Source organism: Erpetoichthys calabaricus, chromosome 18, assembly GCF_900747795.2.
Source record: "Erpetoichthys calabaricus chromosome 18, fErpCal1.3, whole genome shotgun sequence".
NCBI classification, from domain to species: domain Eukaryota; kingdom Metazoa; phylum Chordata; class Cladistia; order Polypteriformes; family Polypteridae; genus Erpetoichthys; species Erpetoichthys calabaricus.
The window spans coordinates 2,654,113-2,679,844 of NC_041411.2; the positions used below are offsets into that span (position 1 = coordinate 2,654,113).

Below are 25,732 nucleotides of genomic sequence, written 5' to 3' on the forward strand. Positions count from 1 at the left end.
TCATCAATTTTATCCCCCTGTAGTTACTGAAGTCCTCCACATCCCCCTTATTCTTAAATATCGGCACCAGTACACATCTTCTACACTCCTCAGGCATCCTCTCACTTTCCAAGATTCCATTAAACAATCTGGTTAAAAACTCCACTGCCATCTCTCCTAAACACCTCAATGCTTCCATAGGTATGTCATCTGGACCAATGGCCTTTCCGTTTTTCATCCTCTTCATCGCTGTCCTTACTTCCTCCTTGCTAACCCGTTGCACTTCCTGATTCACTATCTCCACATCATCCAACCTCTTCTCTCTCTCTCTCTCTCGTTCTCTTCATTCATCAGTGTCTCAAAGTACTCTTTCCATCTGCTCACCACACTGTCCTCACTTGTGAGTACGTTTCCATCTTTATCACCCTAACCTGCTGCACATCTTTTCCAGCTCTGCCCCTCTCTGTAGCCCACCGGTCCTTTTCTCCCTCCTTAGTGTCCAACTTCTCACACAACTCATCATACATCTTTTCTTTAGCCTTCGCCACCTCTGTCTTCACTTTGCGCCTTATCTCCTTGTACTCTTATCTACTTTCTGCATCTCTCTGATTATCCCACTTCTTCTTTGCCATCCTCTTCCTCTGTATACTCTCCTGTATTTCGTCATTCCACCACCAGGTTTCCTTTTCCTCCTTTCTCTTTCCAGATGTTACACCAAGCACCCTTCTTGCTGTCACCCTTAGTACATCTGCTGTAGTTTCCCAGCTGTCTGGTGACTCTTCACTGCCACCCAGTGCCTGTCTCACCTCCTCCCTAAACTTACCCTTGCAGTCTTCCTTTTTCAACTTCCACCATTTTATCCTTGGCTCTGCCCTCCCTCTCTTCCTCTTCTTGGTCTCCAACGTCATCCTACAGACCACCATCCTATGCTGCTTAACTGCACTTTCCCTTCCACTACTTTGCTGTCTTCAATCTCCTTCAGATCAACTCTTCTGCATAGGATGTCATCTACCTGTGTGTTTCTTCCTCCACTCTTGTATGTCACCCTATGTTCCTCCCTCTTCTTAAAATACGTATTCACCACAGCCATGTCCATCCTTGTGGCAAAATCCACTATCCTCTGACCTTCTTCATTCCTATCCTTTACACCATACCTACCCATCACCTCCTCATCTCCTCTGTTCCCTTCACCAACATGTCCACTGATATCCGCTTCAATCACCACTTTCTGTCCCTTGGGTACACTATTAATCACTTCATCCAACTCACCCCAGAAATCTTTTTTCTCACCCATTGCACACCCAACTTGTGGTGCATATGCACTAACAAAATTCATCATCACACCTCCAATTTCCATCTTCATAATTATTACTCTGCCTGACACTCTTTTCACCTCCAGGACACTCTTGAGATGCTGTTCCTTCAGAATAACTCCTACTCCATTTCTCGTCCTATCCACACCATGATAGAACAATTTGAATCCCCCTCCAATCCACCTGGCCTTACTCCCTTTCCATTTAGTCTCTTGCACGCACAATATATCAACCTTCCTTCTCTCCATCATATCTGCTAACTCTCTCCCCTTACCAGTCATACTGCCAACATTCAAAGTTCCTACCCTCAGTTCCACTCTCTTTACTTTCTTCCTCTCCTCCTGCCTCCAGACACATCTCCCTTCTTCTTCTTCTTCGGTCTGCAGTAACCCAATTTCTGCCAGCACCCTTTTGGGTAACAGTACTGGTGGCGGTCGTTGTTAACCTGGGGCTCGACTGATCCGGTATGGAAATTTGTATTGTTGTCTGCATATTGATTTGGCAAAATTTTACACCGGATGCCCTTCCTGACGTAACCCTCCCCATTTATACATTGGTCTGTACATCCCCTGTGGCTGGATTGCCGTCTATCCATCCTCTTGACATATAAAAGAGACTCTCGCCCAAACAGCGATGCTAAAAGCAGTGTGTGCAAGTTCATCATCTCAGGGTTGTCACATCAACATCTCAAAACATAATAAAGAATAAAAATGTTAAATATGACATGAATGACAACTGAAGGTGAAATGCGTAACTGAAAGATGTTAGGGGCTTTGAGAGCTTAACTTCAGCCGTCCTGCAGGAGGTCCACACTAAAGTGGAGAGTTGCCTGAAGTCATTGAATTATTTTCACTCCCTTCTCACTTCTCCATCACAGGAAGCCAAAGGAAGTATGGCTGTGCGTGTGGCACTGGGAGAAACGCAGATTGTTCAGGAAACCCGACAGTTCCTGCTTGACAACAAAGTAAGCCTGGATTCCTTCAGCCAGGTATGTAGACATTTTGGGATGTAACCTGTTGGCATGGGTGGACATTTGCCATTTGATGCAATGCAGTGCTGTGTCATCTTAATCGATGTGTCAATTGGATTTTAGCTTTCCTAATCTAAAATGCTTATGAGGAAACAATGAACTATTAATGGACACATTTTAGTACTTCTTTTCCATAATATCAGGCTCAGTAGGTTTAAAATGGGTCTGTGGTAACGCGCCTTCAGAAGAAACCTCAGGATGGCGTGTGGCCCCTGGACTCTGTTTCACTCTTATTCTACTATAGTCAGAACATCACATGATGGTGGGCCACAAACAAATGGGAAATGGGTCACTAAACTAATGCAAATGAGGACTTTAAAGTCGCTTTAAATACCAGAATTCATTTGTAAAGTTTTTTTTTTATTTGATTTGTATAATGTTAACAATTCCTTTTTTATATTAATAGCTGAATAATTCACACTAAATCTGAAATTAAGGGACACAGACATGACAAAGAAAGCATATTTTATGCCTGATGAACAAAAAAATTGAGCGGGGTATCAATCAAATCAAATAGCCTTTCATTGTCAATTCACTATATGTGCAGAACATACAGGAGAATCAAAATACTGTTTCTCTCTCATCTTCTTAGTACAGTAAAATATAAAAAGTATAAAAGTATAAGATAAATAATATTAGAACTTTAAAGTAGACCTGTGCACAATGTGCAATAGTCATTAGTGCAAAAGCCAATTACAGTAAAAAATGAGAAGGTGCATTCTAGAGTAGCTTATGAGACGAACAGTTAGCAGCAGATGTAATATGGAGTCTTTACATAATACCAGCTGAAGTAGGATACTTGTAGATGGTGACTCTTGTTACCAGGGGCAGGGGGCAGGTAGTGGACAGAGTTCAGCATCCTGACAGCTTGCTGGATGAAGCTGTTTGACAGTCTTGTGGAGCGGGCCCAGAGGCTCCAGTACCTTTACCCTGAGGGGAGGAGGAGGAGGAGGAGGCTAAAAAAGGAGTGACAGGGGTTGGAGGAGTCACCAGCAATGCTGATGGCTCTACGGGTGAGACAGGTGTGTCCTTGAGGGAGGGCAGTGGGGCACCAGAGATCTTACTGGCCACATCCAGTGTGCGTTGCAGGGATTTCCTACAGGAGGCTGTGCAGCTTCTATACCACACAGAGATGCAGCTGGTGAGGATGCTCTTGATTGTGCCCCGGTAGAAAGAGCACATGATGGGAGGTGGAACTTGTGCTCTCCTCAGTTTGCGTAGAAAGTAGAGGCAGGTTTGAGCTTTCTTGGCCAGTGATGTGGTGTTATCTAACCAGGAGAGGTCCTTGGAGATGTATGCATAAAATAGTGAGAGGAGGAAATGACCAGTAACCATTACCAGCAGATACAATTATGGGTCAGTAAAACATAAAAGCAACCTAAGAATGTGAGAAAGACCATACGGCAGGGAAAAGAAGTATTGAACGCATCAACGTTTTTGTCAGTAAATTTCTAATGATGCTATTGACATGAAATTTTTAGCAGATGTCGGTAACAATCAAGTAATCCACACATATAAAGGCATCAAAACAAATCAGTCCATAAATGAAGTTATGCGTAATAAAGTGGAGTGACACAGGGAATACGTATTGAATATGCTTACTGAGCTTTATCTAATACTTAGTAGAAAAGCCTTTTTTATATAGTTATACTAGGGAGCTCCACCCCCTGCCCGCTTTACTTGCCCACCTCCGAGTTTGGTTTCCCGGATATACAATTTTAAGAGATTGTTATTTTCATGGGAATTGTTACATTTCATTATTTTCACTCTTACTTTAAAACTTTAGTAAAAACAATATTTGGAATTAACTTTTTTCAAGATCGCATTGAATTTTGATTCCATGTTTCTTTTTCTCTAATAAATAAAACGACTTTTTCAAATGTTTGTCATGCTGTTTCTTCTTCACTTTGTCATTGACAGGTCATCTAGAATGTATGAAATATTATATATATTATAAGATAAAATTTATAAGAGCTGAGAGCGCAGGAAGTGTGTCTGACAAAAGCATTCACACAACTGAGAGGTTAGATGGCCACGGTCTTGTTTGAAAATAGTTGTAAGTAGGGCGTGACTTGAAAGAATCTCACGTTAAAAGTCTCCGTCTCACGGGGCTTCATACCTCAACAACGTTTTTGGAATCTTTTCATTCTCACTGGCAACACGAATTAGACGATCTACAAGTCTCCAACTTAAAGTTTAAATCTGAACAATATATTCGATCTCTTTCCACTGTTCAGTTATTTCACCGAGTAATAATTTCTCCGTTTGTTTGCGCTAATGTGGTCTTTACTACCCTTTCTTTGAGACTTTCGAATTTTCGTACAGCAGAACCTCTGGTCACAAACGTTTCCAAAAACGTACAAATCAGGTTACGATCAAAAAGTTTGCCAAAATTTTGCATCTGTTCACAACCACACGCTCTGGTGGCGAACAAAAACACTGGCGGCCAGTTTCCCTACGCACATTCGTACGTGCTAATGATTTCCCATTCTCTGTTTCCCATTTTCTTTTGTTTGCGTATTCAGGGCCTAACAAAGCAGCTGATGTTGCAAAAGGAGTTATAATGTTAACCAAGCAAAGGCCTCAAGGGCTGGGAGAGGTGGAAAAACTGTTGCTAGTGTGGTTGAACGAGAAGCAACTTGCAGGGGATAGCATAAGCGAGACGATCATATGCACGAAAGCCAGGAAGATTCAAGGTGATTTGCTGAAAAAAAAAAATCTGAGGAATTTAAAGCCAGTAGAGGATGGTTTGAAAAGTTTTGCAAGAGAAGTGGCATTTAATTTTTTTTCCCCTGGCATTTAATTTTTTTTTCCCAGTGCTTAAAACTTATTAAAAGAAAGTTTACAGCGAGTGGTTCGTAAGGGTCTAGCGCGAACTCTTACAATGTTAGTTTTCTCTGTTGTTCAAGGTTTTTACATTTAGTTTACTATTACACTGTGCATTTTATGGTATAATTATTTTTGTGCTTAAAAAATATATATATTTACATACAATTTGTACAGTCTGGAACGGATTAATTGTATTTACATACAATCTTATGGGGAAATTACGGTCGCGTCCAGAGGTACCACTGTACTTTCATTACCTCTAACCTGCTCTGTGTGTGTACCGCACCAATATTTTTGAATTCTTTACGACGTTCTAACTTTGTCATCTACTCTTTGTGTTTTATTTCCAGCCCTGAGCGTTGTTAAATCTCTTGGCACAAAGACTCATCTCGCGGGATGTACAAGTGTCTCTCCGAGAAAATCACGTCTTGCCTCCTTCCAAGATTTTTTTTATAACAGAGAGATATATAGTTTAGCAGACGCTTTTCTTTCAGAGTGTGTGGGGGCTGCTCTGTTTAGGACAATTGTATAGCTGCACCATTTTATCTGTCTGGCGGGAAGTACACAGGTGGCTCTCCATGCTGTCATTTTATCTGCGACACACGTGTGTGGTTTGTCCACAAGTCCTTTTTGGTGTGGTACTTTGTTCATGTTGGGGGTCCTTGCTATAAAAGGAATTGCAAGACACAAACTTAGAGTGATTTGATTGTTTTTGCTCGTGTCATTGCATTTGTAGGTGGGTTATATGCTTTTTGAAATTTTTTAACAATCAATAAGCTCTTATACAATTAAATATCTTTTTAATATTTAGAAAAAGCCCCCTAACTGATTTTTGATGCATATTCCTGAACACTTTCTTTCTTGGCTCCTCCACTCCTGAAGTTCCACGGGTCGTCTTTACTGCTTACACTGATTTCCAGTCAATCCCATTCCTTTCTCTTGCAGGCTTCAGGCCCCCGTAGTAAGACGGTCTTATTGGTGAAGAACCTTCCAGCGGGCGTGCAGTTATCTGAGCTGGAGGCGGTATTTGGCCGGTTTGGCACTCTTGGGCGAGTCCTGCTTCCTCCTGCTGGCCTGACTGCTCTCGTCGAGTTCCTGGAGCCCACTGAGGCAAAACACACCTTCACTAAACTGGCATACACTAAGGTGAGATCATCAGGGCTGGCTTTGTGGACGCCAGGCAGGCCCAGATTCAGTCCGACATTGTAATCACGATAGTGAAGGGCTCAGCTGAAGGTTTGTGTTCTTCCATTCAGTTTCTGCCCGTGTATGCTGTCAAAAGCTAATGCTACGGGCGCCTCCTAATTACTGGTGTTGCTTGGCACACGTCCATTACCCACAAGCAACTTAAGTTGCCCTGTAATTTTCTTAACTTGGTACAGTGGTGTTCTGCTGTCATGTCCAGGTCACTATCGGTTTAATGCACTAAGAACACCAGGCTATGTCCATACTACTACATTAGTCTCCATTGTCCACATGACCCCAAATGATTTTTCACCTCCAAGAACGGAGACATTTGAAAAGTGCAGTCCAGAGTTGTGTGTTTCTGAAAATGATGGCTCAGTACTGCAGTGTGTGAGGGTGAAAATGGATTGTGTTCTGATTGGTTCGTGCTTATTACAAGCCTCTTCCTTGATTGGCCCCTGCTCTATATGCTTACGCACACACGCCCAGTGCAGGCAAATGGCTGCGTCACATGCAGATTTTGTCATTTTAGTTTATACACATGTATTTTATAAGTAAATGGTGTGCAAACGCTGGTGTTGGTGGAGCCTTAGGTCAGCTGTTTCCGCTAATCTTCCTGGATTTAATAACAGGGTAACCTCGGTTAGTGGTAAAGGCTGCCATATCCTCTGATTGAAGAAGACGGACACATGTGGCCAGTAACAATGGGACTGATGGACTGAATGGTCTCCTTGTTTGTCAAATTTATGTTCTTAACAGCAGAGACGTGACATGCATTTACTGAAAACGTCCAAATCGTAATCTACCTCCAACATGACCAGATTTTAAAGGAGTCGAGCTCCTTTAAATAAATTTTCCCCCTTTTTATTTTTGCAGTGGACACTTATTCACTTTTTGTCCTTCATAGCTCAGAATGAAATCTCACGTACATCTAGGTAGCGCTTATTTGTCTAGCTCAGCATTTCAGGCAGGACCACCTTTAGACTTACTAAAATATGGTGAAGGGAAGGCATTTTTGTTATGTCAAGCCAGCAAGTATCCACTGGATGAAATTCCTCCTTGGCAATGTTCTGGTGAAAGAGGGTATTAATCCATGACTTCGTATCTGGAAAGCGATGGACATTATGTTGCACTCGTACTCTTGTGCCTTGTTTAAGCATGAGAAGGTAATGGCACTTGGCTCGTCTTTTACCACTCATCTAATGTCTTGGAACAAGCAGCCGCAACGCCCGCTCATCATCATCATCACCACCAAACAGTAGGACCAAGAGCAACTTAAGTGCTTGAGTCTCCGGTTTTATCTTTACAGCCGTGTCTGCTTGGTGGAAAATGGTTCAAAGGCTCGATGGCTGAGTGACTTCAAAAAGGACAGCAGCTAGAAATGACACCGTCGTGACAAGCGGACAGTCTGTGAGCAAGCAGCAAAGCGGCAGTAAGCCCTGTTACATTAGCCTAACGTTACATACAAAAATGGAGTCCTGTAAATCAGTGGTTCTTAGATTTGGTCTCTTGGGGGGTTTGTGGGTCACAATGGCTGCAGGTTTTCATTTATCCCTTAAGCAATTTCTTTTTTGAATTAAGCAAATTATTTCCAGTTTATGTATTTCTTTTATCAGTCCACAAGTTACAAACACAACCTGCTCAGTTGTTACTGAATGAAGCACAAATGTGTGTGCGTTGGATGAGTTACAATCCATTCTTTGTGCTTTTTAACCCTTTTTTACTTTTTCATATGCAAAGAATAGGAAAAGTATTGGAATCCTCCAAAAATTCCATTTTGAGATTTAATGAATCTCGATGTATTAGACTTCCCTGAGTCTGAAAATACCATGTTTGGAATTGTGTGTGTGTGTCTGTATAAATATGATAACTTGAGTAAGCTTTCACTTAGGTCAGCCAAATTTTACATACCAGTATTCGGTACAAAACGTAGCTTTCTATCAGATTTTGGGCTATTTCCACAAACCGGAACTGGTACTTTACCTTTTATTCATGCAGCTGCAGAGTCCAATTTATTTGACTTTATTTTTATATTATTAATTTGATTTGTTGTTGATGGTTCTTTAATGTACATAATATAAAAATATAATCCTTGTCTTGCGGTTTACTCCTCAAATATCCATCCCCATATCTGAGTGTAAGAGCCATTTACTAGTTACATAAGAATCATAAATGTTTACTAAATGATAACGCATAATCTATGGGAGGGTCTTATAACCGCCATAAGTTGAATTGAATTGGTATATTCTAACTATTTCTAATTTCTCTGACTTAACATTATTCTCAGTTAGTGATCAGCCCTGCCATGTGTAAGGTTTAGAGGGCACAAGGTTTTAAACCGGGCCTCTTGTGCCTTTTGAGCCTTGCATACCTTATGTGCGTGTTTTGTGTGTCAAGTAACATGTAGGACAAAACACTTAATTGTAAGTGCTGCGCCATATGTTTAAAGTGTACAGAAGACAAAGTTGTGAATCTTTAAGTAAAGAAACAACTAAAGTTTTACAAGAAAAGCTAAGATTAGAGAAGATACATTTTTTTCTTTTTTTTGTATTTTATTCTACATGTGTAATAACCTTTTTTCTTTATTCTTGTGTGGATTGCTTGCTTTGAATTTTCACTAAATATTTTAAAACAAATCTCCCTCAACATCATCCAGTATTTTATTAAGAGTGCTGCCATTATGTTTCAGTAACTACAACATGGCTAGGCTCAGATGACATGACCTGATGTCAGCGGTGAGCTCATCCGAGTTTACAGAGCACATTTTTGTGTTTATGACATTGTCTGCTTATGACTTGATGACAGGTTGGTTTTAATTTGTGGTTAACTAACTTGATGTGACTTTTGTTTCTTCTCCTGATCTGCTTCGGTCTCTTTGTGGCAGAACATCTCCTCGGGTCCGCTGTTCACAAGTGCATTTCCTTTAGCTGTTCCAAGCCATATAACACTGATATATATATTTGTTTTTCTGTACTTTTATGTGGTGTTTTTCCCCCATAGTCACTTGACGATTGTCTCCCTGTTTTAGTTCCAGCATGTGCCACTGTATCTAGAGTGGGCTCCCGTGGACGTGTTCTCCGAACCTTATCAAAGGCCACACGATAAAGAGAAACCTGGCATCGCTCAAGGTAACCAGCCTACTCAAAAAAGGCCCAGTCTCATTTGAAATGTTTTTTATGGGAAACATAACCAATGTCATCATCTTCTGAAGGTGCAGAGGAGTCAGAGAAGAAAACAGAGGAAGTCGCTCGTGGCGAAAGTGTCGAAGATCAGGAAGAAAAGGAGGAGGAGGAGGAAGAGGAAGAAGAGAGTCTACCAGGGTGCACCCTCTTCATTAAGAATCTCAATTTCTCAACAACTGAAGATGTTCTGAAGAAGGTAGACATGACGGAGAGCGTGCAGTAGTGCAGTGAAGGGACGAATGTGTGTTATCTTGTAATGTGAAAATAGATTCATTAGGCACAGCTTTATAGAGCAAAGAATCAGACGTGTCTGGCAGGATCTGTGAGTTTGACAGTCAGGCCTTTTCTAACCCGCTTACTCCTGAACAGAGTCGTGGGGGTCTGCCTACCCCAGCTAGCATAGGGTGCAATGCAGTAACAAAACCCTGGAGAGGCTGCCAGTCCATCGCAGGGCCAACACACCCACACACAGGGCTCAGTTTAGCATTGCCAGTCTACCTAACATGCATGTCTTTGGACTGTTGGAGGAAAGCCACGCAGACATGAGGAGAACATGCAAACTCCACATAGGGAGGACCCGGGATGTGAACCCTGGTGTCCTTACTGTGAGGCAGCAGGGCTACCACTGTGCCACCTGTAATTAAAATACAGCAGAGCAATATTTATGACTTGGAGTGACATGAGGAGTGTGGATCCTTCCATGTAAGTGCAAGTTTAGGTGATGGGGGCAAAATTCAAAATCTGCTTCTCTATGATGATGAAAACCTTGAACAAAGTTGAGTTTAGCTCGGTGCCTGTCTGTCTATGAGTCTGTAGAAAATGAAAATCGATTTTCTCTTCTTAAAATGACAGTTTTTCGTCAGAATATTATCAGTGCTTTTTGCATTGTGTAGAGCTCCTGGATGACTAAATCGCAGCAAAGAAAACACATTTTAGAACAAGCCTGTCCTGAGATATCAGCCCTGAACACAAAGACCGAAGTGCAATGATAACTTCTGGACTGCATCGAGTTTGCGTCATTACAGGTTCCAGGCCTGTCGTTTTTGTTCCAGTAGTTAGGCCCTAATCCTTCAAAAACCATCTGACCCACAGTATGTCCAACGATAGCTGTACACAAAAGAAATGGCCGAGTGAAGGTAACAGCCGGCTTGTTTGCCTGCCAGAGCACATGCTGGGTAAACACACAGATGTGCCACAGTAGACCCGCACAGAGACCCGAAGACGGCGCCATACCAATCAGTCAGTCTGCCCGTGCAGCTTGTTGACGTCATGTGACCCAGTGGGTTTAGTTTCAGACTAAATATTACGGAAGTCGGTCACTTGATTCCTTGTCCTGTTCATTTTACTCTACGTTTGTTTATACCGGTACGGGAAAAATAACCGAAAAACCCACATTTTAAAATGTCTAGTACCAGCATTTTAGGATTTTGGGTACTGCAAGTAAACGTTGGTTCTCCTCTCAGTCCCTCACCCCTCCACTTCTCTCAGCACTCGCTTTTGGAGTTGTGGAACAACGTCAGTTTTGTAGACTTCATGAAACAAAACTACATGCGTCCATGTGATTGGAGCTGCTCCGTGTACTTTTTGGTATTTGAAATTTCATTTTAGAAGCAAAAACGAAAATGAAAGGAATTTTCAGATTTATATTTTTGATTAAAGGATAAAATGAGGGAAAATAAGGTATTTTTTAATTCTGTGGTAACAAATAGCAGTCAAACTTAAAATTACACATACTTTTCTGGATTTATTTGTGATTCAGATAATGAAAGTGTTATAGCTCAAAAACAACAAAACAGACGCAATTTTGTTGTCTGAAACCAGAGGTGGTACTTCTGCACGATTTCTGATGACACGTGCGAACAGTCCGCCTCACAACACATCGGCCAACAGCCTTGAAGTTACACTGCATGGCTTCAGCAGAGGATGGACCATTACGTTACTTTTCAGAACAGGAGAAGAGTGACACTCCGGGACGAGGACATGACTGCAGAAAAACGGAGTCGCATCTTTCAGATAAAAATACAAGCTTTGCAAACTTCGCTTCATTGACGTACCAGTTCTTTAATGAATGTTATTGTTGTTACTTACTGTGAAACAGCTAACATTTGGTGATTTCATTTACTAACACTAAGTCTGGCAATTTTTATAGTGCTAGCATTTTGAATGATTGCTCATTGACTTTTACCGGCTACTATAGCTAGTAACCGTTTCGAGTATTAACAGTGCGCACAAGTGTAACACATTAGGAGAGCAACATGATTTACAGAAAGTTTTCTTAACATGTGTTACACTTGTCAATGAGCAGCCATTCACACACATTCAAAATGCTAGCACTATAAAATTGGCGTTAGTAAATGAAATCACCAAATGTTAGCTGTTTCACAGTAAGTAACAACATTAACGTTCATAAAAGAACTGCTACATCAGTGAAGTGAAGTTTGCAAAGCTTGTATTTTTACCTGAAACATGCGAGTCAGTTTTTCTGCAGTCATGTCCTCGTCCCGCAGTGTCACTCTTTTACTGTTCCGAAAAACAACGTAATGGTCCATCCTCCTCTGATGCCATGCAGTGTAACTTCAAGGCCGTCGTTCGATGTGTTGTGAGGAGGAGGACTGTTCGCACGTGTCGTCAGAAATCGTGCAGAAGAACAAGTACCTCCGGTGTCAGACATCGAAAATGGTTCTGTTTTGTTGTTTTTGAGCTGTAACACTTTCATTATCTGAATCACAAATCTAGAAAAGTATGTGTAATTTTAAGTTTATGACTGCTGTTTGTTACCATAGAATTAAAAAATACTGTATTTTCCTTCATTTTATTCTTTAATCAAAAAACAAAATCTGAAAATTTCTTTTATTTTCGTTTTTGCTTCTAAAATGAAATTTCAAATACCAAAAAGTACATGGACTGGAGCTTTACAGGGAAGGACCACAAAGCTTTGAGGCAATTGTGACTTCATGACTGCCAAGAGCGAAGCGGCGTGTAGTGTGATGTAATAGCGCGCCACACCGGGTAAGCTGTAGTGAGAGGTGGGTTTTAGAGTTAGCCGTTATTTGCTGTTATTTGGTACCAGTACTAATGCCCGAAAGCTGGTATCAATATCCAAGTCTGAGTTTTAGTGTGGATCCAACACTAGTACGCTAGTATGTAATAAATATTATATAGATTAATGTACTTGGTTCTGTATTATTCTACAGTACAATCAGTTGTATTGTAAAATCTTCCGTTGAGCGATTATCTGCAGTATCACTAAGGTGAAATTTAAACTGGACCATTCCATACATATTTTGTTTAAGTTGCAAATTAAAAGTCTGAATAACCTTATTTTGTTTAATACAATTTACATTTTTGATATAACAAGCTGTCTTCTTTTTGCAGACATTTTCAAAGTGTGGAGTCATAAAAAGCTGCACCATTTCCAAGAAGAAAGACCGATCAGGTTTGTTCCTTTTTGTGCTCCTGTAGACCCCTCTGTGTATTTATTCATAGTGTCCTCTTAGTGAAGTGTGGAGGACTTGCACTTCTGTTTCATTTCTTGGTTTTCACTGGAATAAATGAATGAATCGAGGAGAGGTCACCAACTATAAATGTGTTCTGTCAACACCTAATTTTCAATTTTATTACTAGGCAGCAAGTATACAAGCTATAAAAACCTGGACATGGACACAAATAGATGAACGCACACAACCCTGAGTACAATGAGGACTGATCTAGAATGCCTAGAGGGGGCTGGCTGGGTGGTCTCGTGGCCCCTGCAGATTTTATTTTTTTCTCCATCCGTCTGAGTTTTTTTTGTTTGTTTTTTCTGTCCTCCCTGGCCATTGAGCCTTACTTTTATTCTATGTTAATTAGTGTTCCCTAATTTTAATTCTTACTTATTTTGTCTTTTTCTCTTTCTTCATCATGTAAAGCAGTTTCCATCCATCCATTATCCAACCCGCTGAATCCGAACACAGGGTCACGGGGGTCTGCTGGAGCCAATCCCAGCCAACACAGGGCACAAGGCAGGAAACAATCCTGGGCAGGGTGCCAACCCACCGCAGGACACACACAAACACACCCACACACCAATCACACACTAGGGCCAATTCAGAATCGCCAATCCACCTAACCTGCATGTCTTTGGACTGTGGGAGGAAACCGGAGTGCCCGGAGGAAACCCACGCAGACACGGGGAGAACATGCAAACTCCACGCAGGGAGGACCCGGGAAGTGAACCCAGGTCTCCCAACTGCGAGGCAGCAGCGCTACCCACTGTGCCGCCCCTGTAAAGCAGTTTGAGCTACATTATTTGTGTGAAAATGTGCTCTAGAAATAAATGTTGTTTGTTTGTACCCCTATAAATACAAGTCATCGCCAATATACTAACAACCCAGTTGTGCTTCACTCACTCAGAATATGGAACCAATGTAGGAAGCATTTTAAGATGGAGAAGCTTTTATCGGTGGCACCTCTAACATGATAACCACCTTTTTCGACCCTCTCAAATGTACGCAGTTTTCAATGTCTGGAAAACATTTGGGATTAAATCACTTAGAGATCTGTACATAGACAACGTCTTTGCATCTTACGAAGAATTACATTCCAAATTTAACTTTCCAGCAACACATTTCTTTCACTACCTTTAAATCAGAAACTTTGTTAAACAGAACCTGCTTGATTTCCCTCTCCTCCCACCTACCTCTAAGATAGATAGACACTTTATTAATCCCAAGGGGAAATTCACAGACTCCAGCAGCAGCATACTGATATAAAACAATATTAAATTAAAGAGTGATAACAATGCAGGTATAACAGACAGACAATAACTTTGTATAATGTGAACGTTTACCCCCCCGGGTGGAATTGAAGAGTCGCATAATGTGGTGGAGAAACGATCTCTTCAGTCTGTCAGTGGAGCAGGACGGTGACAGCAGTCTGTCACTGAAGCTGCTCCTCTGTCTGGAGATGATCCTGTTCAGTGGATGCAGTGGATTCTCCATAATTGACAGGAGTCTGCTCAGCGCCCGTCGCTCTGCCACAGATGTTAAACTGTCCAGCTCAGTGCCTACAATAGAGCCTGCCTTCCTCACCAGTTTGTCCAGGCGTGAGGCGTCCCTCTTCTTTATGCTGCCTCCCCAGCACACCACTGCATAGAAGAGGGCGCTCGCCACAACCGTCTGATAGAACATCTGCAGCATCTTATTGCAGATGTTGAAGGACGCCAGCCTTCTAAGGAAGTATAACCGGCTCTGTCCTTTCTTACACAGAGCATCAGTATTAGCAGTCCAGTCTAATTTATCATCCAACTGCACTCCCAGGTATTTATAGGTCTTCACCCTCTGCACACAGTCACCTCTGATGATCACAGGGTCCATGAGGGATCTACGCCTCCTAAAATCCACCACCATCTCCTTGTTTTGCTGGTGTTCAGTTGTAGGTGGTTTGAGTTGCACCATTTAACAAAGTCCTTGATTAGGTTCCTATACTCCTCCTCCTGCCCATTCCTGATGCAGCCCACGATAGCAGTGTCATCAGCGAACTTTTGCACGTGGCAGGACTCCGAGTTGTATTGGAAGTCCTATGTATATAGGCTGAACAGGACCGGAGAAAGTACAGTCCACTGTGGCGCTCCTGTGTTGCTGACCACAATGTCAGACCTGCAGTTCCTGAGACGCACATACTGAGGTCTGTCTGTAAGATAGTCCACGATCCATGCCACCATGTATGAATCTACTCCCATCCATGTCAGCTTGTCCCTAAGGAGCAGAGGTTGGATGGTGTTGAATATTGCTCAGTCTTGAGGACTCAGACAGTATTTCTGTAATATGTAAAACTATTTTACAGTCCCTCCCTTTCAAAGATCCAAGAGGACAAAAGGATCTCTCACTCACCATCTCAGAAAAGGAGTGGAAGGTAGCAATGCACAGACTTCACTCGAGCTCCTTATGCGCAAAGCATACAATTATTCAACTCAAAATTATATGTCGAGCGCATCTCTCTCATTTAAAATTGTCCAAAATGTTTTCAGGACATGCAAACGTTGCAATCAAGTTCCAGCCTCACTAGGCCACATGTGCTGAGTGTCCACCAAATTAACATCATTTTGGACCAAAATCTTTAAATGCCTTTCAGACAGCCTTGATGTCCCAATCCCTCCTAATCCACTAACAGTTGTGTTTGGTGGGCTCACAGAGGGGCTTACAGTGGAGAAGGATAAACAAACTGTAATGGCCTTTACTTCACTACATACTGGCACGTAGACAGGATTCCTCCAGTTGAGTAAGATACAAGTCAGTGGGGAACTGATGCTATATACTATTTCAAACTGGAAAAAATCAAATTCTCACTTAGAGGATCTGTGCAAACCTGTAACTAAACCCGGCAGGATCTAATCAACAACATTTTAGAATAAGCTTTTAAATTGAGGAAGCAGCTTCATTTATTAATTTATCTTTTTACTTATCTTTACTAGCTTAAAGTTTTACTCTGCTGGCCTAGCTCTCTTTCTCAGGGGTGCGTGTTGATTTGTTTCAAATCTATTTTTTGTAAAACTTGAGTTATTTCTATGGAATGTTAATTGATTTTAAGATTTTAATAAAATAAAATAAAAAAAAAAGTGTTCTGTCAAAGTAAGGGGAATGATGGGAAGGGACCAGGAAATAATATACTCTGAAAACAAGCAAAATTCACAACCAGGAAACTGTCAAAGACAGAACTTCATTTAACTTAAACACTTAATAACGTGTAATGAGGCAAGAATATGGACGAGAAGTAAACACATCTTTAATTTGTGGCCCCATTTTCTGATTTCTGACGTCCCATCGTTAGTTTGACAGGTCTAATTCATAGGCTGTCAGCAATCGATCAGGCTTGACCTGTTGGAAGTTCTATTTTTCCTCATTTTGCTGTTGTAGCTGTTTTGATGAAGATGCATTCAGTCTTGTTAAACAAACTGAGCAACACTTGAGATATTCAAAATACTGTTAAACTCTAAAATGAAACAACTGAATCAACTGACATCTTCCATCTTGGGAAAGTTGTGTCCAGTGAGCAGAGTTGAATAGCAAAAGAGAAAAGGAAGTAGTTGGCCGTGATGAAGACGTCCACAGAGCTGCAGCCACTAACCTCAGGGAGTCCTTGCCAAGGTAAACTAACTGAGCAGGCCACGCCAGGAGGGTCTCTGTTGTCTAACACATTGGTATGGGATGAGACCCAATGACAGGGGAGTTCACAGCTTTATAGTGCAATGGCGGTGATTTGATATTGGGGGTCACGAGTTTGTTGGGTTTGATTATTCAGGACTGGAGCTGCGGCAGTTTGTTTTGATTAATATTAATATTAAAGTGAATATTTAGTGGAGGAAGAGCACTGAAGAGAGGTGACGCAGCATTTAAGGAGCAAGGTCGGGCTTTGAACTTCTTTCTTATGTTCTCCAGTTGGTAGACTGTTGAGAACGGTGTGGGCTACACTTAGACTGCATCTCCATGTGATTCAATTGAGATTTTTAGCTCCTTTCTATTTTGTTTTTTGTAAAATTTTCAAGCGATTCAAATCTAAAATCTGACTTCTTCCACCTTGGGATAAAGTTGTTTCCAGTTTTCATCCTGGTGTCTTCTCCCCCACTAGGAAACCTGCTGTCGATGGGCTATGGTTTTGTGGAGTACAAGAAACCCGAATCTGCCCAGAAGGCTCTCCGCCAGCTCCAGGTGAGGTGTGCTTACTTGACGTGTGCTGTGGCCAAAGTGCTCAGGTGTTCATGTCTGTTGTTCCGGACATCTGAGCAAACCAAATTAAATTAAAACCTATGAAAAGGCTGAATTTGAAATTTTATGGACAAGAATTGTAAAATATCTGGGCAGTGAAAACACAATTAATGATCCAGCATCCATATTTGATAGATCTAAAAAGATCACATTAAGGTCACAAGAGATTTTAGGAAGCAAATACCAGCAATCTGTGAAGTCCAAAAACATCTGTGAACCATCAGAGAGCGTGGAGGTCAGTTTATGGGCTGCTACAGAGTGTGCACACTGATCTGAATTCTGGACAATGATTTCATAAATGTGTGTGTGTGTGTGTGTGTGTGTAAGGCTGTTGTATATTTATTTTATTTAAAGTATGTCTTCCTTTAAACGCTTATACGGCCCACCTGTCCAGCCCTGAGGCAGGGCTCTCTATAGCTGCTGACTCTTCCTGCCCAGCTTCACCGGCTCCTTGGTCGTGAGGAGGAGGTGTTTGCGGTGACCACAGCCGCTCACCAACAGACCCTTTGGCCAAACCGAGTTTGAGGACGTCACCCACTGATGTCAGTACAGAGCTCAGTGAGACCTCATGTTAAATGGCGTGACCACAAGGTGGTCTACAGGGCGCACAACTGAAGATTGCAGTGCACACTGATAACAAATTGTTACCATAAAGGGGAGACTGAGCCTTTGGAATGTGGGCCAGTGTAGCGAGAGATAAATAAAGAAGCAGCAGGAGTGTCAGGCCGGTCAAAAGTAAAACTAAATGCTGGGTGAGCGAAGGAGGAAGTGGGAGCAGCAGGAATGTCACAGCGGAGGAGATCATTCATATCACAAACAAGCTGGCTCAGACTGGAGCAAAAGGTTTCAGCTACACACCAGCTAAGCAGGGCAGAAACAAGAGGACGTGACCTGGCACCTTCAGCATAGAGGAAGACTGCTGGAGGGCTGGGGGGTTAGAAGGAGCCATGTCTGTCCTGAATGGAGCAGGATCAGCTTAGCAAGACTTGAGGAGATCAGAACATGCTGGGTCTGGGGGCCGGTGATCAGCCTGGAGTAAGGAGAGAATGGGGTGAGAAGATAGGAAGGTTTGAAGGAAAAGTATGGTGAGGGTCAAGGGGGGAAAGATTCCAATGGGATGAGGCAACAGAAATAATTTGTAAGAATGTCTGATTGTGAACGCGCCCTGTGCAGATGGCTGCTGCCTTTATCTACATTTGTATTTGTGTCTCCCACAGCATTGCCAAGTGGACGATCATCAGTTAGAGGTGAAGTTATCAGAGAGAGCTACAAAGTAAGTACTTGCTGACATTTTGAGCAGGATTTATTTATTATAGCGTGTCAGTTGAAACAGGTCATCCAGCGCCTTTCACTTTTTACACTTTTTGTGATGCTGAACCCTTGCACTACAATCGTTCAAATTCACTTTTCCCCCTCATCAAACAGTCAGTACCCCAGAATGACAAAGAGAGAACAGGACTTTAGGAAATTGTGTGTGTTATGCTCAGGAATCCATTCTGTTTCTTTATTTTTAAATACCGCCACAGAGGTGCGCTTACCCAAGCCTCTCAAAACGTGACATGGACTCAGGGGTGCAGACATTTAACAGCTACCAAGAAACGGGGTTTTGAATGCTAAATAATCTCATGGGCCTGCGTGAGCAGATGCAGTGAGTCTGCCTTCTCCTCCGACCTCCTGCCGGTGTACCTTTTGGTGTTTGGGGGACTTCAGTTTCGGGCCTTCTTCTGTTCTTCCCATCAGACAGCGGTTGGGCTCCTGCCTTGATGTAGCCTTTCTGGGGAAAGCATCCATTTTAAACCCCACCTTACTGAAGGGGCTTCACTTCTGCACTTTCTTAAAATCAGCAGGTCACAACCCCATCATGACCCCTGATCTCTGATGTTCAGTTAAAAGTACAAATACCTAGAAATAAGACTGTGCTGCCTGTCATAGCCGGTGGGCAGCAAAGCCAAAATGGCCTCCCCAGGGTAAGCACATTTTGTCACCTAACAGCTTATGGGACTCTGCCGCCTTGTTTCAGTGCTTTATCCGCAATGTCCCCTGTCGTGTAGTGTCACCTAAGCTCCAAATGTTTAATGCATTTTTAATAGTCATTCCCTGCCAGCAGTTACTGTGGGGTGCACTTTGATTCACTGCCCACTCCACAGAGTGACCAGAAGTGTCTCTCTCTCTCTCTCTCTGTTATCCAATGGCAGGATCTCTTCTTCCTCCCTCTCCCCTTGCATTCTGGGTATTCACATTGAATGAGTTACAATACATACAGTACGTGTGGGTTGGCAACTTGCCCTTGTGGCTACACTGAGTTAATTGGTTAGAAAATATCTGGAAATAACTAATAACGTGAAGAAGAAACTGAATTCAGAGAGAAATTTAGATTTTTTATTTTTATGAATGCGTACCAACGTTCCTGATGTTGTCTGATGTTTTGCATTACTGAAAATCTGAGAGAAGAGACCAGCTGACAGTTCCAAAGTGCCGTTCCAAGATGGCTTAAAGGCAGATAGTTGTCTTTCTCCGTGAACTTGATTAGTCTTTTTTGTGTAGTGCCTTTAATCACGAGTGCCATCTTAATTCTCTTTAGAACAACCCTAATAACACATTTTAACGGTTGCCAAGTTAAGCACTGCATGTGTGTCCACAGAAAGGAATCCATCAGGCGCAGCGTTGCTCAAGGAGTGTGAGAATGTTGTGCTGTCACCTGAGAGAATTTGTAACGCTTTCTTTGTTTTTTGTGTGACAGACCCACAGTCGTATCAACAAAGAAAAAGCAGACGGCCAAGAAACAGACCAGTTCCAAGATACTGGTGCGCAACATTCCGTTCCAGGCCACCGTACGCGAGATCCGGGAGTTATTTAGGTAAGAGCAACTTTATTGTTACAACATTTTCAGTGGCTAAATGACTTTCAGACATGGAGAACTGAAGACTCGAGGCCTTAAAAAGGTGACTGATTCTCAAGAGAGAAACTGAAAACTATTGGTAGCGAAGCCTGCTGCGTGTACCGCGTTGTCCTCTGAAGCTGTGAAATTAAATTTGACGGCTGAATTCTGAGTGACGCAGGAGGAAGATTTATTTAAAAAGAAAAACAGACAATGTGGCAGTCCAGTCGTCCATTCTAAATGACGTCAGTCTATATTCTAAAATATCTTGGGGGTCACAGGGGGGCTGTAGCCCGTCCTTGAGCTTGGATGGGATGCGATCTTCACAGGGCACACTTAGGGACGAATTAAAGTCACCACGAGCCTAACCTGCCACGAAGCAGGAGCACCCACAGAAACTCGTGGAAATGTGCCAACTCAGGTGGCGTCAATAGCCACCTCCCTACTGTGCCACCCCTGTGCTAATGGACCTGCAGCACTTTGCTGCTCTCTGGTGCCACGATCATGGAGCAGCACGACCTTAACCCGAGACTTTGGTCTTCCTTATCTGAAATACCTACCTTACCACAAAGGCAGAATTCTAATAGAGTGTGAAGTAAAATGAAAAATATCTGATTTACTGTATGCTGTATACCGACTGGCACATTTAGCCTCCACTCTCAGAAATACTTGATAGTCCAAGTGGGTGCCAAGGCTGAAATGTTTTTGTGTCTTATGATCTGCTGTAAGACGTTTAAATGGGCACTGAACCTTTATCCTCTCCTTTTAACAGTAAAGCTGAGAGTTTTCAGCATTTAGCTATTCTATGTATATTGGCAGTGACTGTGGTACCCGGTGTCACCCGGGTATATTTGCACAGTGGGTTAAGGTAAGAAAGCAAATATTTACAGGTACATGTTTTTGAACTGTGACCCTTTTGTCACAGCTGGCTGTCCCATCCATCATCTCCGCTATCTCTCTGTATGCACAAACCTAACCTGGTTAATGCAGCACCCTGGGGGTCTTAGTAATCTGTGTTTACATGTACAAGTCCTCTTCACACACACAAAAAAAAAAAAAAGGTGTTAAATGTTATCATCGGCCGCCATGAATCTGAAAATAAGCATGACGCCTGCGAGAACTGTCTTGTGTTTTCATAAATATGTTTAGTCAAACTGACGTTTTATTTATAGGTTTGTGTTACCGGATGTCACACAGCACATTCTTTTACGTGTGCTTGGTGTCCTACACCCAGTGCTGCTCGATTCATAACCGCACATCTGACCACATCACAACACACATTGTTTTGAACTTGATACCCGACTGCTGAGTGTTGCATTGCATGTTCAGTTCCCCAACATGTAAATGTATCAATTTCTGAAATATTGAGACAACAACGGGAATGTATAAAGCGATCAGCTGATCATTGGCCTCTGCAAATGTATTTTGTGGATGCTTCTTCCCATGGCTGCTGAAAGTGAGTGTGGCGCAAAGAAAAATACATTGGGGGCTAACAGAGCACAGCGGACATGCAAAGACAGTCACCCGGTTAAGGGTTAACATGGCCACACATTTGGGTTGAGGTGAAATCTACAGATGTTAACCTGACTTCTCAGAGGCCAATTACCTGACTTCTGTAACCGGAATGAGGGCTTACATGGCATTGTAGAAATCGCTGAGGTACATGTGAACCTGCCGGCTGTTTGTCTGATTGCTTTCCACAATTGCCAGGTTGGCACCATGAATGCTACTTCTTTGTGTTATCTGGTTTAGTGTGGTTTGACAAATAGATATCTAAACACACATTAATAAACTGGACAGCTTGCTGAATAATTGAGTCCTTGGACTGCAGAAAGCATCGACATTAGAAGGGACTAGAGGGATATTGCAGCTCTCTGTGTTATCATTAACAGTGACAATATTCAGTAATGTTACCGAGATGATTTAGTGTCGATTTATTCAATATTTCTTTAAATATACTACAAAGCTGTATTGACATCAAAGCAGAGAATCATACCTGCCTCTTGATAAAATGGACCTGAATAAATGGCTACCATCAAGAAACAGTAAGGGCTACGAACGCTGTCCTCAGTTGTTTTCACCCTTCCATTTTATAGATAGATAGATATTTAAGCATGGTAGGCAGGGATAGATAGATATAGGAACGGTACTATAAAATAGATCGATTGATCACTTGAGCTTCTGTAAAGTTTTAATTAATATCTGTCTAATCCTGCCTACCATACTTAAATATCTATCTATTTTATAGTGCCTTTCCTATATCTATCTGTCTCAGAGGAAGACGCAAGCTTGAACCTACCTATCTATCTATTATATAGTGCCTTTCACATCTATCTTTTTAATCCTGCCAACTACGCTCTGCCCGTGTAGTAGTTAAACAGGACAAACTTTAAATATCAATAAACAAACGGGTATCGCTAGCTAACCAGAGGCAAGGTACACTCCAAAACGTGGCCACAGGGAGAGCGACTGGAATGGAGGCTGGCGCGTGACTAAGGAGGTCCCCCGTCTGCCTCCTCACTCCTGAGGTACTGCTTCCACCTCCACTCGACCCGCGCCTCTGTCTCAGATTAGCGCAAGCAGATCGCTACCACAAGCGAACTGAGAAAAGTCGCAAAATCCGGGCTATGAAAAAGATACAAGTCTCCTGACAGCACCCACAGCATCCAGCAGGGCTGAGAAGCCAAACTCTAAATCCCATGGTGCCCTGCGGTAACCTGGGGTACCACCATGCTGCAGGGACATCAGCATCTGGCGTCTTGGAGGAGACAGTGTCCCTCTGTAGCAGCTTTCCCCCATCTATCTCGTCTTTGGTAGTCTTGGCCGGGTTGAGCAGCCAGCCGTCCTCCATAGCTGTAACCTAGGAGTTGTTCCCTGAAGAACGCCCATTCCTGACATTTCCTTTTTATTTCAGTTTTTGCTAACCTAAACTTTAAATGTAAACCTCTGGTTAGTTTACTGCTCACCTTTTCACCATTTTAGGTCATTCGTTGCATTTCAATTGATTACATCTGAAGTCAAACTGAAAAAACGGAGGTGCTGTTAAACTTTTGACCGTGTAGTGTATGGCTCAGTCCATGCCAGAAAGTTAACACCAAATGAGAAGCAATGAAAAGCAGGTATTATGTTGAAAGTGCCTAAGAAGTATTTCTAGTGTCATACCGGGACTGAATGTTGCCAAGCACAACATGGTGAAGCATTTCCCAGAAGAGCACTTCACTGTCTGCTCACTGCATCATCGCTAAAGCACTGGGACAAAGACCAGCCAAGCAGGTAACGGGCACGTCAGTGAAGGCGGCTGATTATGGCTTCAAAGTTGAATAGAACAAAATAATCAATTTTGCCCAGGTAAGTAGCTTAAGATAAACATGCACAGGTAACAGGGAGGTCAGCCTTTTCTTTGTGACCTGGTGGGTCAGTGTTTCTGCTCTGAAGCCATGTGATAAAGAATCCTAATTAGTTTCCCAGCTCCAGAGTCATGGGTTCAAGTAGGGATGCACCGATACCACTTTTTTGGAAAACGAGTACGAGTACTTGCATTTCAGTACTCGCCGATACCGAGTACTTAATAAAAACATGATTTAAATTTACAGGTAACAGCTTTAGTCATATAATTTAACAAAAAAAACAAGAAACTCTCGTCTATCCACTGGGAGGTTAGGCTAATTAGCGACACGGGGCTAACACTGCTTGTCCAAATATCCGTGGTGAAACTAAACGCAGAGGAGGCTTGCAGTAGGCTGTGGATATGTTTTTTCACGGAGTCGTGTAGTTTAGGCAGCTCCGTGTCAGTCATGTAGCGGCGGCTTGGGACATCATATCTGGGCTCCAGAACATGGAGCAGATGCAGGAATCCCACATTTTCTACCTCCGAGAGTGGCTGGTCACTCAATGCAATGTACTCGATAATTGCCTGTGTTATTTTCACAGCACGTGGATTGTCTCTGGACATTTTCTCTCGTCTTGCAAGAGTTTGCTGCAGCGTGGGTTGTGTTGGTTTAGAAGCGTGGGTAAACTCTTTGTACTCGTTGTCGTGTTGGGATTTTAGGTGCTTGATTAAATTACTTGTGTTAAATGCGCTACCTTTTGAGCCTCCTCTGGACAATTTCGCTGAGCACAATTTGCAGTCCGCCTTTGTTTTGTCGTCTTTATTCACTTTGAAATAGTTCCACACGGCTGACATGTCTCGCCTCGCCTTCTCCCCGCTCTGAGCTGCAGCTGGGGTGGGCACTCGGCGCCTGTGATTAACCCCTTACACGCCGCTCAAACATAGACATTTCTCAGACCGTGGTATCGGTCCCCGGTATCAGGGGACTTTTAACGAGTACGAGTACTTTAGAAAATGTGGTGTCGAGGCCGATACCAGATACCCGTTTCGGTATCGGTGCATCCCTAGGTTCAAGTCCCTGGCCCAGCGGCAAGTCTTTCTGTGAGTCTTTCTCTCGGTAACTTCATTTCTTTTCACATTTCAAGCCCATGCTTGTGCCCGCTTTGTGTGTGAATGTGCCTAGTTACCCATCCAGTGTTGGGTCCCCCCCCATCTGTGTAAAGCTGCAAAGGAGAGGCTTCACCCCAAAACTCGGGCAGGCATTAACAAGCGTAATGGACGGAAGTGCTCTGGTCATTGAAGGTCTGCTGTCACCGTGTACCATTCGGTGTCACCTCCTGAATGTACAAAGCCACTTCGAGGTGCTGATTTGGGGTCACTCTCGGACTTCTTGAGGCGTGTAGAACACGTGACCCAACGCGTTCACTGCATTGTTTTCACACTTTAACATCAAATTAGTACACTGGTTTAAGCCTTAGGGTTTTGCTAACATTCTTATGACCGGTGCTTCTCTACTGTACAATTTATACATCTGTAATAATCAGAAATTGTCAAAAATGGCCAGGTTTTGGAAAATGTTTACATCTGCTGGTGATTCCACAACTCAAACTGGACACCTTGTACCCACGAAGAGAACAAAAAAGGGAATTTTAATGGTAAGCTTTGACAGTTATGCTTCTTTTATGTAGTACTTTTCTAACAAATTCTGAAATAACCTTTTATTCTTTTATAATTAACCATTTTTTCTGATACAGCATCGATCAGCTTATAGCAATTTAATAAAACAGAGAAAAAAAAAAACACATGGCAGAGACGAATGCGAGGAGAGGCCAGTTGCTGCCTTGTCTCCCATCGGTGATGCTTTTTCTTCTCTCTCACACATCTAGAACAGACCCCATCAGGGAACAGCCCACCATATTACAAAAAAAAAAAAAATTAATTACAGAGGAGCCGTGGTAAATTAAAGTCCCGCGTGAACTGTGCACCTGACTTACTGCGGTGCTCTGGTAATAATCACATTACATTTGTCCTCCGGTGATGCTCGTCCCGTACGACTGTCGCTTAACTGGCCTTTATTCTTTTATGTTCTTGAATGTTACTCGTCGAGGCGTTAGTTATTGTACGATATTTGGATGTCGTGTTGCATTTTAGAATTTGATTTTTTTTTAGTGTGGATGATCAGGTGATAAAAGCAGGTTCGTTTTTTTTTTTGTTCAGGCTTAATTGTGTTTAATTGCCGTGGCCTCTCACCACAGAGCACCTCAGG

The 25,732-nt window shown here is 42.5% G+C and overlaps 1 protein-coding gene across 1 annotated transcript in view; it reads left to right on the forward strand.

The window, feature by feature from the left end:
- Nucleotides 1-25,732, forward strand: part of rbm19 (RNA binding motif protein 19) — a 120,215-nt gene that overhangs the window by 28,640 nt on the left and 65,843 nt on the right. The window contains 8 exon segments of the mRNA XM_028824397.2: nucleotides 2,170-2,280; nucleotides 6,097-6,297; nucleotides 9,365-9,464; nucleotides 9,548-9,714; nucleotides 12,894-12,954; nucleotides 17,124-17,203; nucleotides 18,478-18,533; nucleotides 20,001-20,117. Coding sequence (XP_028680230.2) covers nucleotides 2,170-2,280; nucleotides 6,097-6,297; nucleotides 9,365-9,464; nucleotides 9,548-9,714; nucleotides 12,894-12,954; nucleotides 17,124-17,203; nucleotides 18,478-18,533; nucleotides 20,001-20,117 — 893 coding nt within the window.